The 16,281-nt window shown below is 39.7% G+C and overlaps 1 protein-coding gene across 3 annotated transcripts in view; it reads right to left on the reverse strand.

Annotated features, from left to right (window-relative positions):
* Positions 1-16,281, reverse strand: part of LOC116753107 (ubiquitin-conjugating enzyme E2 E2) — a 353,959-nt gene that overhangs the window by 34,117 nt on the left and 303,561 nt on the right. For all 3 annotated transcript variants that reach the window (XR_004349683.1, XM_032630612.1, XM_032630614.1), the window contains one exon: positions 14,423-14,570. Coding sequence is in view for 2 of the 3 variants with exons in the window: in XM_032630612.1 (XP_032486503.1) it covers positions 14,423-14,570 (148 nt within the window). In the remaining variant the exon portion in view is untranslated. The remainder of the gene's footprint in view (positions 1-14,422; positions 14,571-16,281) is intronic.

Consider the following 16,281-nt stretch of genomic DNA (forward strand, 5'->3'; position numbering starts at 1 on the left):
CTCTTCCCTTTGCCCTGCATCCAGCTCAGTGACTGCTTCGGAGGATAGGGGGGGCCCTTCACGCTTGAGAGAGGAGTCAAATCAGAGCCTGGGGCCCAGGCGGGGTTTGTGCAGAGGTGCTCTGTTTTTGTATCACGAAGCCCAGGAAGTAAAGTGCAGCAGAGCCCCTGGGCTAATGAGGGCGGGTCAAAGGTGAGTCAGAAAGCATTTGTGAAGCTCCAGCATCCGTCTCTTTCAAAAGGTGATCTGGGTTGTACCACTTTTTGGACGACCTCTGATGAGGTCCGTTCTCCTCCCCGACCGCTTTTTCTGCTAGGATCCCTGAAGGGGGCGCTCTTCCGAAGGCGGTGATGAACAGGCCGCTGTGGGAGTGTGGCTCACCGGACACTGGCTGCTTCTGTTTGCAGGAGGAGGGAGTCTAGGGCTCTCCCTCAAGAGCATCACTCTTCCCTCCAGCCTGCTCACAGAGCTGCTTCATCAACAAGTCCTCCGTGCGTAAAGACTCTTTAACAGCCGGTGTGATCACAGAGGGGCCTCCCTGGTGTGCCAGGGTGGTGTCAGTGACCTCAGAGGTCGTCCTCCCGGAAGGGTCACCTGAACGGGGAATGTGACAGCCGCACGGGGACTTGGGCCGAGAGAAAACCTATCAGGGGTCCAAGGCCTCTGGGCTGAGGGGTCCTTCCGAGTGGGGGAGGCAGGGGTGGGGGGACGGTCAACATCCTGGAGGGTGTTTCACGCTGTTATCACATTTTAAACATGTATCCGCTTATAAAATTTACAGTAGGTGAAATCCATGCTATGTCATTTGTAAACCAGGTATAGGTGTTTCTGACAGTAAATGTTAGAATGATCCCATCGACCACCACCAAGTATTAACAAACCACGACACTACAGATACCGACTGAATGGGGAGAGAAGTCTGAATTGCAAAAGAAATTAACCAACCAAGAAATAGCACTTGGAGTTTCAAAAGTGGCATATAGAGAAAAACAACAACAACACCACCCCATAACTCAGGGACTTCCCCGGCGGTCCCGTGGTTAAGACTTCGCCTTCCAATGCAGGGGGCGCGGGTATAATCCCTGGTCAGGGAGCCGAGATCCCACAGGCTGCGAGGTGCAGCCAAAAACGAAAAGAGTGGCATATAGTGAAGATCTAAGAGAATTACACAGACTATTCCCAGCTCCGTAATCATCTCATCATTTCTACATATTCTAAGTGACAGAAAAGACACCTGGGGCAAATCCTTGCCTGGAATTGAGAGCGGGTACCTTTCTATGTGTGTGGAGACCCAGAGACCACAGACAGAAAAAAATACCTCTCGTTGTTGGAACGAAACCACTTAGCAGAGCCTGACGCAGTTACGTTTCTCCTGATTGAAGCTCTCAATAAAGCCAAACAGCGAGTGCTGGGTTGTTCCCCTTGGAACCTACCAGAGCAGAACTTTAATCTCAATGTTCCCCGTGAACCTACCACAGCAGAACTTTAATCTCTTATATATGCCTTACTCTGCCCAAAGAGAGTCAAATGATTTGCAATAAAATATCAATACTTATGCTCAATAAAATGATTACAACAGAAACAGAGTAAGTCATAATAAAGAACATGGACAGAGGTACAGAAAAGCAGCACGTATGATTAGTATGCATATTCATTATAAGGGTTAATGGAGTGATGGTGACTGAGCATGCAATCAGTGCTGTGCTACCTCACGACCAAAGTAAAAAAAGACGGGAGTACAGAAGGAAGGGCGGCTCATTTTAAAGAGTGAGAAACTTAGTACTGGTTCTAAACTGTAAAAAACAAAACGAAACAAAAACCCACTGGGAGAGGTCATCTAGGGGAATAGGAAAGACCTTTGACCTAAAATATACAGGTCTTGCATAATTCCTTCCCTATCATTTAAAACAAATCTTGCTTTACTCCAGATTCAGGAGAATGAATGAGCCCTTTTTCCACCACTGTAATCTTTATCTTTAAATGACCTTCATTTAAGAAATAAAGAAAAAGTTAATTAAGATCTAGCCTAAATGTTCTCGACTCTTCAGAAATTACTCAAGTAAAGGAAAGATAGTCTTTAAATCCTTCTTTGGCTAAGGAGTTCTGAGTAAAAGACACATTTCCATGCGAGTAAAGATGGTGTTTGTTTATGCCGAGGGTCTGCTTCACTTTTTAATTTCTTATTTGTGTTTTCAGAGCCTTTCACTCAAGGACAAGGACAGAACAGATATTTCAACAGCTTTACCCAATTCCCAAAAGACCATCAGATGTTAAAGATTTGAAGACAATTTATGGGGAGAAAAACACCTCAAAAGCAGACAATTTACTAAATTCTGACACTAAGAAATACATTCATTAACTGATTTTAGTGGAGGAAGACTTCAGTGTGGGGAGAGTGTAGAAATGGATACTTACTGATTCAGACCACCCCATCATTTCCTCTGTGTTTCTCTAAAGAAAAAATAGATCACTGCTGATTTCTAACAAGGAAAACCCTCAAGTGACATTTTCTAAAAAGTAGATCGAAGAGAATTTCCATCACGAGTTAATACATACAGCTACTTTTTAATGAGATCAACTTCCAAACCAATAAATTACAGGTTATTATTGCAGGGACAGCAATAGATGACTTTATAACAAAATGTGTGGCAACAGCTAATCCATGTCTAGATTTATATTAATTAAGGGATAAGAAAATATGCACAGGGAATGCTAAGCAGAAGTGGGTCAAAGCCAGGGCTAAAAAGTTGAGGTCAGTGAGTCTAAATCTACACCATATTATAATGAGACAAATTTAACTGACAAATATACTTTGCTGAGTCCCACTGAATTGGAGTTTGCAGAGCAAAGAGCCTCAAAAGAAAATTAAATACTTACCTTTAAAGGACATTTGATTTAAGAAAAAATTAAGAAGCATGCATTATTTTTACAAGAAAATACACTAAAGATATTTCCACTCGAAAAAAGAAAAAGCCACTACAGATACATAATCAAGGAGTACACGCATCTATAACCCCCTTTTTTTTCACCTTAGATACCCTCTTCCACTATGAATATACCCATGGCTAGAAATGAGTTCCCCAAACGCAACTCTTGCATGTAAATCAAAGGCTCCTTTGCCTGGTTAGAATAAGTGCAACTTGAAATCACTTTTCCAGAGAATTAAACAAACAAGCAAACAAAACCCTCCCACAAACAGTAATCTTTCACTTAAAAACTTTTACCGAACTAGACACAGGCTATTTTGAGCTCAGATGTGATGAACCCCAACTCTAAGCTCCCCACAGTATCCGTGTTGGTTTGTTTTTGTTTTGTTTTTGGCCACGCCACGTGGCTTGAGGAATTTTAGTGCCCCAATCAGGGACTGACCCCGGGCCCCCTGCGGCGGAAGCTCGGCGTCCTAACCACAGTCTGCCAGGGAATTCCCTCTCCACAGTATTTGGAATGTAACTCCATTGAAAGCATGCGTTCTCTGCAGGCTCAAAACTATTCCGGATAAGGCTGAAGTTACTATACACCAGCCCTATGTGACCCTTGCCGAGATAAAAACCGCACGCATTCCTCAGGTAAATGCACCCTTCTACAGAGGACCGGGGGTGGCTGGTACTCTTATGTGTCATTGCCCGAGTTGAAGCAGGGTTATTTATTCATACACTGTAGCTGAGTGATCTTTTCTAGAGTTTTTCTTCTAAAAACCTAACGCTGGCATCCGAAGCTCAATATACTGTAAAGACATGTCCTCTATGTCTCCATTTATCCTAATTTCCCTTATGTATTTGAATTAGACTGTGGATGAACATGTTTCCATCGCAGGAGCCAGTCTGCACAAAAGAGTCAGTCGCCGGGGTAAGGTGTGGCCATGAAGCTCTTCACTGATGTGAAGTCCTCCCAAAAGGTCCTACCTACATGCTTGCCCACTGGGCACACGGCTGGCAGGCTTCTGTCAGCTGGCCTAGGCACCTGAATATCACAAACAATATGACTAATTTGGGGAAATGCCCTCAAAGGAAAGGCGGTGCTGAATCAGGGGGAAAAAACTCTTGTATTTTTAAGAAAAAACAAATGGGGGCGTTCATTACTCAAGTTTAAAAGTCTTCATTTCGCTCCTCCATAGGTTACTCTGAAGCAGAAACGTTCTTCAAATACACCAAAAATATTTTGATTTATAATTTCTTCCCAGGAACACACCTGTCGTGGAAAGACATATGCCTGTGGTTTAAAGGAAGTCCTGTACTGCTTAGTACAGGATTCTTCACCAACATGACACAACCAGAAATTCAACACCCATAATAAGCGTGAGGCTCCAGGTTCTCTTAAAGGACAAACAGAAAGAGAAGAAAAAGAGAAAGAAGTTATTGCTGTTGGGTAGGAATAATTAGTCTGACATTTTAGAAGCACCTTCTTTTTAATATAAGAATTATTGCACATGCTGTTACTGACAGCCCCTTCCCAGGCCCAATTTTGAATGGAAGGCTGAGTTAGAAAATAAGGAAAAGTAAAGATGACTGCTGCTCTGTTAGGGGTGCCAGACATTGGTAGGGCTACCTTAACTCTTCAAATTCCCATAATTATGATATTTCTCCCCAGACAATACGATCTCAAATATCCAAATTAAAAAGGCAAACTGTTAATCATCCAGTGTTTTGTCCACACAAGTACATTTCTGGACAATTAGAGGTGTTTTATTATGTTTCAGAATTCTAAAGTTTCCATATTAAAACACTACAGTGCATGGTAACGATTTCAAACGTGTTACTTAAATAGGTTATCGTCATTTCTCCTTAAAAAAATAAGACTTCACTCAGTGGCCTACTGTCCACAGCAACACACACTGCACCCTTCAGTAACGAATATTAATAATTGTGAGGCAACAACCCGTTCTGAAATTGACTGTTTCATCCCTTTTAAAAAGGGTTGCCGTGAAAATGAATGGTGGAGAGCAATATTATCTGAGACTAGTTAGCCTGTCTAAAAGAGTACTTGCTAACCTGTAATAATACCTCAACCCTAAATAAAAGTAAGTTTTGAATCTGTATTAGGTGAAGGATATATTAGGGTTCATTATAACCATTTTTTGTATTTTTCTGAATGTGAAAAGCCCACTTTCACCCCTTTCCTTGGTAAAGCAGAGTCTACAGGGCATCCAGTCTAAACATTTTACTAATGTTCCGTATATGTGCTTAAAAGTATTCGGTCTTCACTCATTTAAAATGTCCTACAATTCATTAAAAAATAACTAAGCAGGCTGACCTTTTCTTAACTATACTGAAATGGAGAGATTTTTTACTGTACACGCTGTCGTGGGACACACCAATCAGAATCCTTACAAAGGATGAGTGGACAACTCCATAATGGGTAAAAAGAGAGCGGAATTGCAGTTGTGACCCCGGGATTCATCTTCCTGCTTTAGGAACGCCAGAGCACAGCTCTTCCCTGGTCACAGCTATTCCCTAGGTCAGAGGTAAGGAAATGGAAGGCAGAAAAAAAACAGTTGGATGATAAATCCAAGGCTGTATTTTCATATTTCCCACTGGGAGCAATTTCCCCAATGGCCCTTTTCTTAAGTTAAGTTATGAAGGTGAAATTTTATGGGCAAGTTTTAAGTGCATCTCATCCCATATATCAACAAATATGGTAAAGTCTAGTTTTTACCATCTTTAAAAGAACCAAACCTACGAAGGAGATATATTTAACTATGAAAGCAACAAAGCTTTTGGAGGTCAGCATTTCTGGACAATGATCTATCAAAAAAATAATAAGCAGCTAATGTTCTTTTTAACCTAGACACATTGGCTGTTCAGGAAAGATAGCAAGGTGAAGGTTATGTTGGATAAAGACTTGCCTACAGCCTATACCTGTTAAAGAAATTGAACCAGTAATTAATGACCTTCCAAAACACAAAGCACCAGGCCCATATGGGTCTACTGATGAATTCTAACCAAATATTTAAGGAAGAAATTATAACGATTCTCTACAATCTCCTCCAGAAAATAGAAGCAGAGGGAATACTTCCTAACTCATTCTGAGGCCAGCATTACCCTAATACTAAAACCAGACAAGGACATTAAAAGAAAAGGAAACTACGGACCAATATCTCTCATAAACATTGATGCAAAAATCCTCAACAAAGTATTAGCAACAATATATATAAGAAGAAGTATACATCACCACCAAGTGGGAATCATCCCAGGTATGTAAGACTGGTTCAATATTACAAAATGAGTTAATGTAAAACCATCACATCAACAGGCTAACAAAGAAAAATCATGTGATTATATCAATAGATGCAGAAAAAACATCTGACAAAATCCAACACCCATTCATGAAAAAAACCCTCAGCAAACTAGAGATAGAGGGAAACTTCCTCAACTTGATTTTAAGAATCTACAAAAGAACTACAGCAATCATCATACTTAATGGTGAGGAAGTTTTCATTTTCTCACCAAGGTCAGGAAAGAGGCAAAAATGTCCCCTCTCATTATTCCTTTTCAACATTACACTGGGAGTCCTAACTAAGAAGAAGGAAAGAAGAAAATGAAAAAAACAGTATGCGGATTAGGAAGGAAGAAATAAAACTGTATTTTTTCACAGATGACATGACTGTCTAGGTAGAAAATCTGAGAGACAAAAAAATTCTCCTAGAAATAATAAGTATTTATAACAATGCTACTGGGCACAAAGTTGATGTACAAAAGTCAATTACTTTCCTATATTCCAGTAATGAACAAGTGGAATTTGTAATTAAAAACACAGTATCATTTACATTAGCACCCGATAAAAGGAAATACTTAGGTATGAATCTAACAAAATGTGTACAAGATCTACACAAGGAAAACTACAAAACTCGGATTAAAGATATCAAAAAGGAACTAAATAAATGGAGCTATTTGTGTTACGGATAGAAAGACTCAATGTGTCGAGATGCTAGTTCTTCACAACTTGACCTATAGATTCAACACAATCCCAACCAAAATCCCAGCAAGTTATCAATATTTTGTGGATATTGACAAACTGAATCTAAAGTATATGGAGAGTCAAAAGACCCAGAATAGCCAACACAATATTAAAGAAAAAGAGCAAAGTCACAGGACGGACACTTTCCAACTTCAAAATTTACTATAAAGCTACAGTAATCAAAACAGTGTGGCACTGTGAAAGAATAGATAAATAGATCCATGGAAAATAACAGAGAGCCCAGGTGTCCTTTAGTAGGTGAATGGATAAAGTGTGCTACAACCGCACAATGGAATATTTTTCAGAGCTAAAAAGAAATGCGCCATCAAGCCATGAGAAGACATGGAGCCACCTTAAATGCATATTACTAATTGAAAGAAGCCAATCTGAAAAGGTAAATACTGTATGATTCCAACATATGACCTTCTGGAAAAGGCAAAACTATGGACACAGGAAAAAGATCAGTGGTTGCTGGGGGTTAGGGATGAGAAAGGGATGACCAGGTGGCGCATGGAGGATTCTTAGGGTGGTGAAGCTATTCTATGTGGTGCTGTAACAGTACATATCATCATGCATTTGACATAACCTGTAGAGTGTACAACACCAGAAGTGAGCTCTAACGTAATCTACGCACACTGAGGGATAACCCTATATGCAGGTCCATTGACTGTAACAAATGTACACTCTGGTGCAGGGTGCTGACAGCGGAGGAGGCTGTGGGTGTGTGTATATGAAAACACTTTGTACTTGCTATTCGATTTTGCAGTAAAACTAAAACTGCTCTAAAAATAAAGTTTATTTTATGCCTACGGCCAGAAAAAAAAAAAAAAAAAGACTTGCCTACATGAAGCATCAATAGAAACACCAAAGGCTGATTAGGACACCTGCACCTCTGTCTCTCACCTACACACTAAAGCCCCCAATCCTTACCTGGCAACTCTTTGTCTCAAAGAGGAATCCTTTTCCCTTGTTTCACTACATGGCAATCCAAAGTCTGAACCCATGATCAGGTAATTTTAAGTTTCCTTTATCATTCTACATTTCCTAGAAAATCATCCTTTGACAAAATGTTACAACTGGATCTTTCAGTTTCATTATTATACGCCAGTATACCTTGTAAGATAACTATAAAGGGTTTCTTTTTACAGAGTGACAAAGTAGGGAGACAATCCTTTTAATAGCATTCAAGAGTCACAATTATAAGTATATAGGTCAAGGTGAATATCTCAGAATTTCTATTTTCTGGGTTTTTTTTAACCTAATTTATGATGGTATAGAATAATTTCTGTGAAACTTCTTTCATTCGCAAAACTGAAACGTCGTTTTCTTTAATGATGCACATTCCCTGGTTTTATTCATCCTTCTCAATGAAGCCTCAGTTCTTCTAGAACCTCCACACCCTAGACAGCATATTTCCAAATTGATCTGAGTAAGCTTATGGGCACCGATGGGGCAAGACGGGGCAGTGACCCCAGGAGTCTACAGCGAACTCTGAGCCAGAACCCAAAGCCCTTTATACATTTTTTTGGTCCCCATTTAACTCCTGGTATTTAAAATACCATGTAGTTTAATTAACCACATATAACTACAGCTTTCTCTTTCTTGTATAAGGCGTCAGGGAAGATAAATGACTACAAATTATAGTTTATTTACATCTATATTTGGAAGTACTGATCGGAATGGCTTTTGGAATTCAACATGTAATATTCTAGAAGAGAAGCCAATTCTTCACAAACAAGGAAAACAGCCTGAAGTTAGCTGTATGTGGTACCGTGTATTTCTACATTATAAGTTTCTCACTTTAAAAAAAAAGTCATAGGTATCAAAAGATATCTGATGTCTACGTATCCATCTGTAATGTCCTAGAAAAATCAACTTTTTTTCCTGCATTCCCGTTAAGATAGCCTGCTTTGAAAACAGGTAGGCTTATCACTTTTACAGCTTTCCCTAAACTTCAGTGAAATAAATTGTTCTCTGCCAGTTCTCAAGTGTAGGAGTAGAATGGGGTATGCGGAAGCAAGGTTTGCGCTGCTGTTGTAAGCCGTGGAATTCTCTTCAATTCCATTTGTGTACCTTGCATCAGCCTAAGAGCGCACAAGCTTAGTGTAAATAATCCACAGAAATACATCTGTGTTGAAATAATTAATCCTATTTTATGGTCCCCACCCCTCAGCAGTCACTATCAAAAAGTTTAATATTTAATAGTAACACAATTGACTACGGAATCATAACCAGGGCAGAGACACGCAATTGGTAACAATCAAGGTTAATGTATCCGAGACAACTGGTGGATAAGGACTGTATTAATTGTTTAAAAACAGGCCATAAGAGATCTGGAGCTGAGGGCTGTGATGCTGGGGAAGGAGGAGGCCATCTGAACCCTATCAAAGGGTCCCGGGGAGCAGATTCCTCCCTCTGTTTGCTGCATCTGGGAAGAACTGGAACTCTCACCAGGGAAGCTGCAGCTGCGTGCACCCTTGGCTTAATCGCTGTGTAAGGCGGAGGGTTAATTAGCTGCCATTCTTAGCTCCACTTGTTGTTTTAATAAAGATCTGCATAAATCTGAGACTGGGAGTAACCATCCTTGATTTCATTTGGCAGATGATGGGGGGGGAGGGGAGGAGTGTGAGGATTGTGGGTGTGCTCAGAGCATGTTCAAGTGACCTGGCCTGGGGCGTTCTGCCTGCTTGAAAAGTGGTGGACGAAGACCTCTCGGCTGTTTATGGACGCGGGACCCTGCTGGCCAGGCTCACCACAGGCAGCCTGGAGTGTGAGGCAGATTATCAGGGAATGAAATACACAGAGCGTATTTGCAAAGCACTCAGTATGGATCTCTAAAAGGAGAGGCCAGATAAGAAATTCAGCATCACAATGCTGTTTTATTATGCCTAAAAATTTCTGGCAATCATTCCTCAATATCCAATACTTGGTTTTCCAATTTCCGATTATCTCCTAAGTGGTATATGTTTTGTGGGGGGGGAATTTTTGCATGATACAGTGTCAGAATCACATTTAGAATCAAACCAGTTCACAAGAGCATAAGAATCTCATGATGTCTCCTGAGGCAGGCACTATCATTATGCCTATTTAACAGACCAGAAGGCTGAGGCAGAGAGGAGATAGTAGCCTGATGGTCACAGTCAGAATGAACGGGAAAGCTTAGCAGCTCAGTAGAGATTTGCAGCAAAAAAAAAAAAAAAAAAAAAAAAAGGCCTGAATGGTTCTATTAAGAACACCACAGAAACAGAGGCTTAGGTACAAATGAACTGAGAGTGTGGAACAAAAAAGTTTATAACTACCAAGTTGTCTTTTCAGAATTTCCCCATATTATGAAATGCCAACATCTTCCATTTCAGCACTTAGGGAACCACCACCACAACAAAAGAATCAAACAAGTTCATAACACTTTAGAAAGCAACAGTAGCAGAGCAGAAAGAACTGAGATTAATGATGCCAGCTGTTACGTAGCTTTATGAAAAAAAATTAGTAATATTTCTGGACATTACTCTGTGAATAAACCATTTGGGACAGGAAAACCGTTGACCTTATTTTATCTCATAACTGTCAGTGTTCTCAGGATAGTTCATTTTGTATGAGGGAAAATACCCATTATTAATAGGCCTGAAGACCGTTATATAGGCAGATTTTAAATAATAAATCAACAGATTTCATATAAAGGATATGCTAAAACAGCTAAGAGTTTGAAAAGGCAACCACAAAACAGCAAAAACAAACTTTGAAAGATGACATTAAGTAGAACAGAGCTTAAGTTTTATACACGCTTGAGAAGAGAGTGTTTACAAACAGGAGCTCTGCCATGAAAGTTGGAAATGTGTTTACTGCTGTAAACTTCAGCAATTCATGGATTAAATCATGTTCACCAAGCAGGACCACAGTCAGAGGATCTGGGAGGCTGGTGCTGACCTTCTGAGCCCATCAACCTCCTCTCCTCTGGCTGCTCCTTTGCCCCCAGCAGTGTGTCACGGCCATACTCTGGCAGCCAGCTATGCCTGACTAGGCAGTGTGTCACGGCAGGCCCAATAAACACCCCTGGGAAGTGTGAACAGGGAGACCTGCCTAGAGCAGACCTGCTGGGAACAGAACAGTTACCCCTGGTGCACCCGTCAACTGGCTGGTAACGGTTGGACATCTGCCACCTGACAGATAATCCTTCCCAAGAGATAATATAGTCTCGGCACTACTAATTCAGGACTAGGCTTTTTTCCAGATTAAAAACTCCAAGAGGGTCCATGCTGAGGAGGTGGTGTTCGTTAGAGATTATCTAATACTATCTTCTCTCAGTTAAATGCAGCTGAGTGGGTACGTATCACATCAAATGGATGCCCATTTGGAGTCCTCAATATTCTGAGAGAGAACATCAAGAACAATCCATTATGCTTACAGAGGGCTTTCACATACACCATCTCAATTTAAACTCACAGGAATCCTGTGATTTAGCTACAGCTGAGGATAATGTCCGTCTGATATAACGAATGGAGGGTGAGGAAAGTTAAATGGCTGGTACAAGGTCACACAAGTAATAAACAGTGGAGCTGGTTTTTAAATCTACATCTGCTGACTATCGATACCATGCAAGAAAGGGTGTGTAGCCCCACACTGAAACACAAAACATCTGTTTCTGAATGGACCAAAAATTCTTGAAAGAGACAAATGTAAATTATGAGAAAAATATGAAAAAAGATGAAAAAAACCCCCCAGTTCATGTAGGAACAAGAGTGGGAGCCCTTATAAAGTTGGTTAAATCTGTGTCTTCATGCAAAGCCTACTTCTGAGTTGACAGCATTTCTGGTGTTAAAATAGGTCTGCAGATTCAGTGTAAGAAAATCTTTATTCGTAGTCTATCAAACTTACATTTGTGACTGTTTGAAAATAGGTTAGATTGAAGTTTAACATAAATCTAGGGAGAAAAATCAACAGAGACTAGAAGGAAGTGTACCAGAAAACAGTGTGAAATAAATCCACTGAACAAAACAATGGGCTTTTTGGACTTGTTTTTGATAACTTTGTTTAAAACCCCAGAAGTGTGAATGTACCTGTAAATGATGTGCCGATTAGAAACCTTTTTTATGTGTGTTAAAGTATGAACACTTAGTTTGTTACCATGTATTTTACAGAGAGTATTCTATTCTTATACCAGATAGGCTATCTCTAGTTGGTGACACTTAATGAACATTACTACCTTTAGGTTTTTTCTTACTATTCATAGCATAATTTTCAAAATCTATTTATCCTATTTATGTGATTTTGCTTTAGCCAGGAGTGATTTTTAATTTTTTTTGCAGAATGTGTTTCTAATTTTCTGAGACACAGAAAAAACTCTAACTTACGGAACAGAAACCTTTCTTGACTGCTGAGAGAAGGCTCTGGTGGAGTGCAGGGTCACCTCCATAGAGAAGAGAATGAGGTGATGGGTCCATTTCAGCTCACGTGGTTCCCTCTGGGGTAAGGACTGCCTCTCAGCACCAAGTTTTCTCTAAGTGTGAAGTGACACCTTATTCCACGTATGAGAAGTGAAGACTTCTTACTCATCTTGCGTGAGGCTCAGAAGTGCCTCATAAATAGTAGAGTCTCAGAAGTTTTTTTTTGCTTTCTTTCTTTTCCCCCCAGTTTTATGGAGCTATAACCGACATATAACACGGTGAGTTTAAGGTGTACGGCACGATAACTTGACACCAAAAGTTTCCTGAATAAGTGACTTACCTCTCAAAATAAATTTTTTCTCTAAAAAACAGAAAAACCCCTCGTCTCCAAATTTCAGCAAACCCCAGAAGAAGTATTTTTTTGGAGAGTGGGGAGGCAGATGTAGCCCCATGTTGCAACATTTCCGAAAGGAAATATCACACACACAAAAAGCCTTTTTAAGACAAGATCTCCAAATGAGGTTATACAGTCACAGAGATAAATAGGATTCAAATAGGAACAGTGAGACTGAAAAAACAAAGTATTTGTCATTTAGTTTTAAATTAGTACATCATGATTGAGCTTCACTATCTGGCATTGAATTAATTTAAAAAATATTTTATAATGATCTTGCACAACTATATTTTCTTTTTGGTGTTAAAACCATTAATTTGTTATATATAGTCTACACATATCACAATTTAATTAGATTGTTTTTAAATGCCTTCCCTAAAAAAATTTTTATTACTGAAAAACAACAAACATACAAAAATGGAAAAGATGGGCTTCCCTGGTGGCGCAGTGGTTGAGAGTCCGCCTGCCGATGCAGGGGACGTGGGTTCGTGCCCCGGTCTGGGAAGATCCCACATGCCGTGGAGCAGCTGGGCCACTGAGCCATGGCCGCTGAGCCTGCGCATCCGGAGCCTGTGCTCCGCAATGGGAGAGGCCACAACAGTGAGAGGCCCGCGTTCCGCAAAAAAAAAAAAAAAAAAAAAATGGAAAAGATGCTCATTTCTTCACGTTTTATTAACCAGCCAGGGACCCTAAGAGAGACCTCGACTCCCATTTGCAATTTCTCTCGTCTAAAACTTCACTTATCTAGTGAGTTCATTCCTGAACGTGGTAGATGGAATCTCAAAAAACATTAAGACTATTAATTAACTACTCAATGAAGAATTTCTCATCGAGAACATCAATGAAAACCCCAATGAAAAACCTTTGCATTTTTGTATTTTCCAAAATACACCCAAATATGTAAAACAATTGGCAGTTGGTTAGTCTTTTAGTTAAAAGAAGCTGGTCAAAGACATGTAATCGTGCATCTAGGAAGACAGGAAGTAAGAATTTTCAGCATTAAGCATACAAGCAAGCCTCAAGGGCTTGGCCATAGGCTCTTTTCAGGTTTCCTGGGAAGCTGTATCCCCTCGTTGACTTTTTGGGTATTTCCTAGTTCAGGAGTTTTTTGGCCCTAATAGCTTGTAAGGATGCACGATTATTGAGATGCGAAAATGGTGACGTCTGTGTGGTGCTGCCTGGTGGCTGTCAGATTTTAATAGCCCACGTTTCCCAAATGAACATCTTCTGGTAGGCACCTAATTAAACATCTAGCTATTCAATTTGAATTTTTATTATTAGCTCAGGCCCAGCGGCCATGGCTCACGGGCGCAGCCGCTCCGTGGCATGTGGGATCTTCCCGGACCGGGGCACGAACCTGTGTCCCCTGCATCGGCAGGCGGACTCTCAACCACTGCGCCACCAGGGAAGCCCCTGTAACGCATTCTTTAAATGCACTTACCCATCTGAAATGATTTTTCATTCATGCTTATCACACTATGCTTTTTCCTTCTTGGCAAATAATAAGTTTTCGAAAGACCAATGACCAGACTGAATTGAAAAATAAAGCAGTTACAAACTATGAAAATTTAAGATCAATAAGAATAAAAATAATAGTGCTAGTGGTAGTATTGGTGGTGGTAAACAAATTACTAAGGTCTGACATTCAAGCCTTGAGTAGCTCCAATTCTACACTGGATTACAAGTCTCTTACCGGGATTGCAGTCTGTAAGAAGAGAGCAGATGGACAGGAGAACTTTAGAAATGGTGAGGGCCGGACTCCAGTTGTCTTTCAGGATGTCCAGACAGATCACGCCTTGGCTGTTAATATTACAGTGATAAATTCTGGTTCGGAAGGTAACCTAGAAGAAAATGTAAAGTTGATATAAATAGACACACTATTTATTTATTCATAAAATTTTATTATAGTTGATTTACAGTGTTGTGTTACTTTCAGGTGTACAGCTAAGTGAGTCAGTTATACATAAACATATATTCACTCTTTTTCAGAGTCTTTACCCATATAGGTTATCACAGAATATTGAGTAGAGTTCCCTGTGCTATACAGTAGAGGTCCTTGTTGGTTATCTATTTTAAATATAGTAGTGTGTGTATGTTAATCCCAAGCTTCTGATTTATCCCTCCCAGCCCACATTTCCCCTTTGGTAACCATAGGTTTGTTTTTGAGATCTGTGAGTCTGTTTCTGTTTTGTAAATAAGTTCATTTGTATCAATTTAAAAAATCAGATTCCACATATGAGTGATATCACGTGATACTTGTCTTTCTCTGTCTGACTTACTTCACTTAGTATGTTAATCTCTAGGTCCATCCGTGTGTCTGCAAATGGCATTATTTCATTCTTTTTTGTGGCTGAGTAATATTCCATTGTATATGTGTGTGTGTGTGTGTGTGTGTACACACACACACACACACACACACATATACCACATCTTCTTTATCCATCCCTCCGTCGATGGGCATTTAGATTGCTCCCACGTTTGGGCTATCGCAAACAGTGCTGCAATGAACACTGGGGTGCATGTATCTTTTCAAATTATGGTTTTCTCCAGATATACGCCCAGGAGTGGGATACTGAAAATATGAAAAGCCAAATTAACAAAATTAAGGTACTGAATGAAGATGACATTCCATGCTCAACAACTAAAGATACTTATTCTTTTCCAAGCACATAAGAAACATTTATAAAAACTGATCACATGCTAAGCCACAAAGAAAGCTTAAGACTATTAAGGTCCCCCTTCATACGTTTGCAAACTGAAAAATACATTTTCAAATAATTCTTGGATCAAAGAAAAAAAATCAGCTATGTTTATAACTGAGTGACAGTGAAAATGTTGGGTTGCCAATACCAAAATCTGTGATTTGCCTAAAACAGTTAATGAAAGAGAAATCTACAGTTTCAAATGCATATATTAAAAAGGAAGAAGTTTCCTGAGTTGTGCCCAAAGGAAAAAAAATAGAGTAAATCCCATGAAAGTAGAGAGGAATGGGCAGAAGTTAATAAAATAGAGAATACCTGTGATATTAAAATTCTGCAGAGAAGTGAGAGTACCTAGCTATTTAAGTGCTAGATGAAAAGACAAAATACTTTTATGATCCAGTGTACGTGATGAGTGGCTTTTGTCTATAATACTATATTTTTAAAACCTATCTGAGTAGAGTTCCCTGTGCTATACAGTAGATCCTTGTTGGTTACCTATTTTATATGGTAATGTGTGTATGTTAATCTCAAACTCCTACTGTATAGAACAGGGAACTCTACTCAATACTCTGTAATAACCTATATGGGAAAAGAATGGATATATGTATATACGTGTATAACTGAATCACTTTGCTGTACACCTGAAACTAACACAACTACTGTAAATCAACTACACTCCAATAAAATGTAAAAAAAGAGAAAAACCTAGCTCAGACTACTCTGAGCCAGTTAATCACCAAAATGAGTAAAGGAGGGAAGTATTATTATTGTACTCACTTTAAAAAGAAGCTGTAAGTATGTGAGGTTAGTAGATGCTAACTAAACTTACTGTGGTACTTATTTCAAAATA

Source organism: Phocoena sinus, chromosome 4 (genome assembly GCF_008692025.1).
Source record: "Phocoena sinus isolate mPhoSin1 chromosome 4, mPhoSin1.pri, whole genome shotgun sequence".
Taxonomy (NCBI): domain Eukaryota; kingdom Metazoa; phylum Chordata; class Mammalia; order Artiodactyla; family Phocoenidae; genus Phocoena; species Phocoena sinus.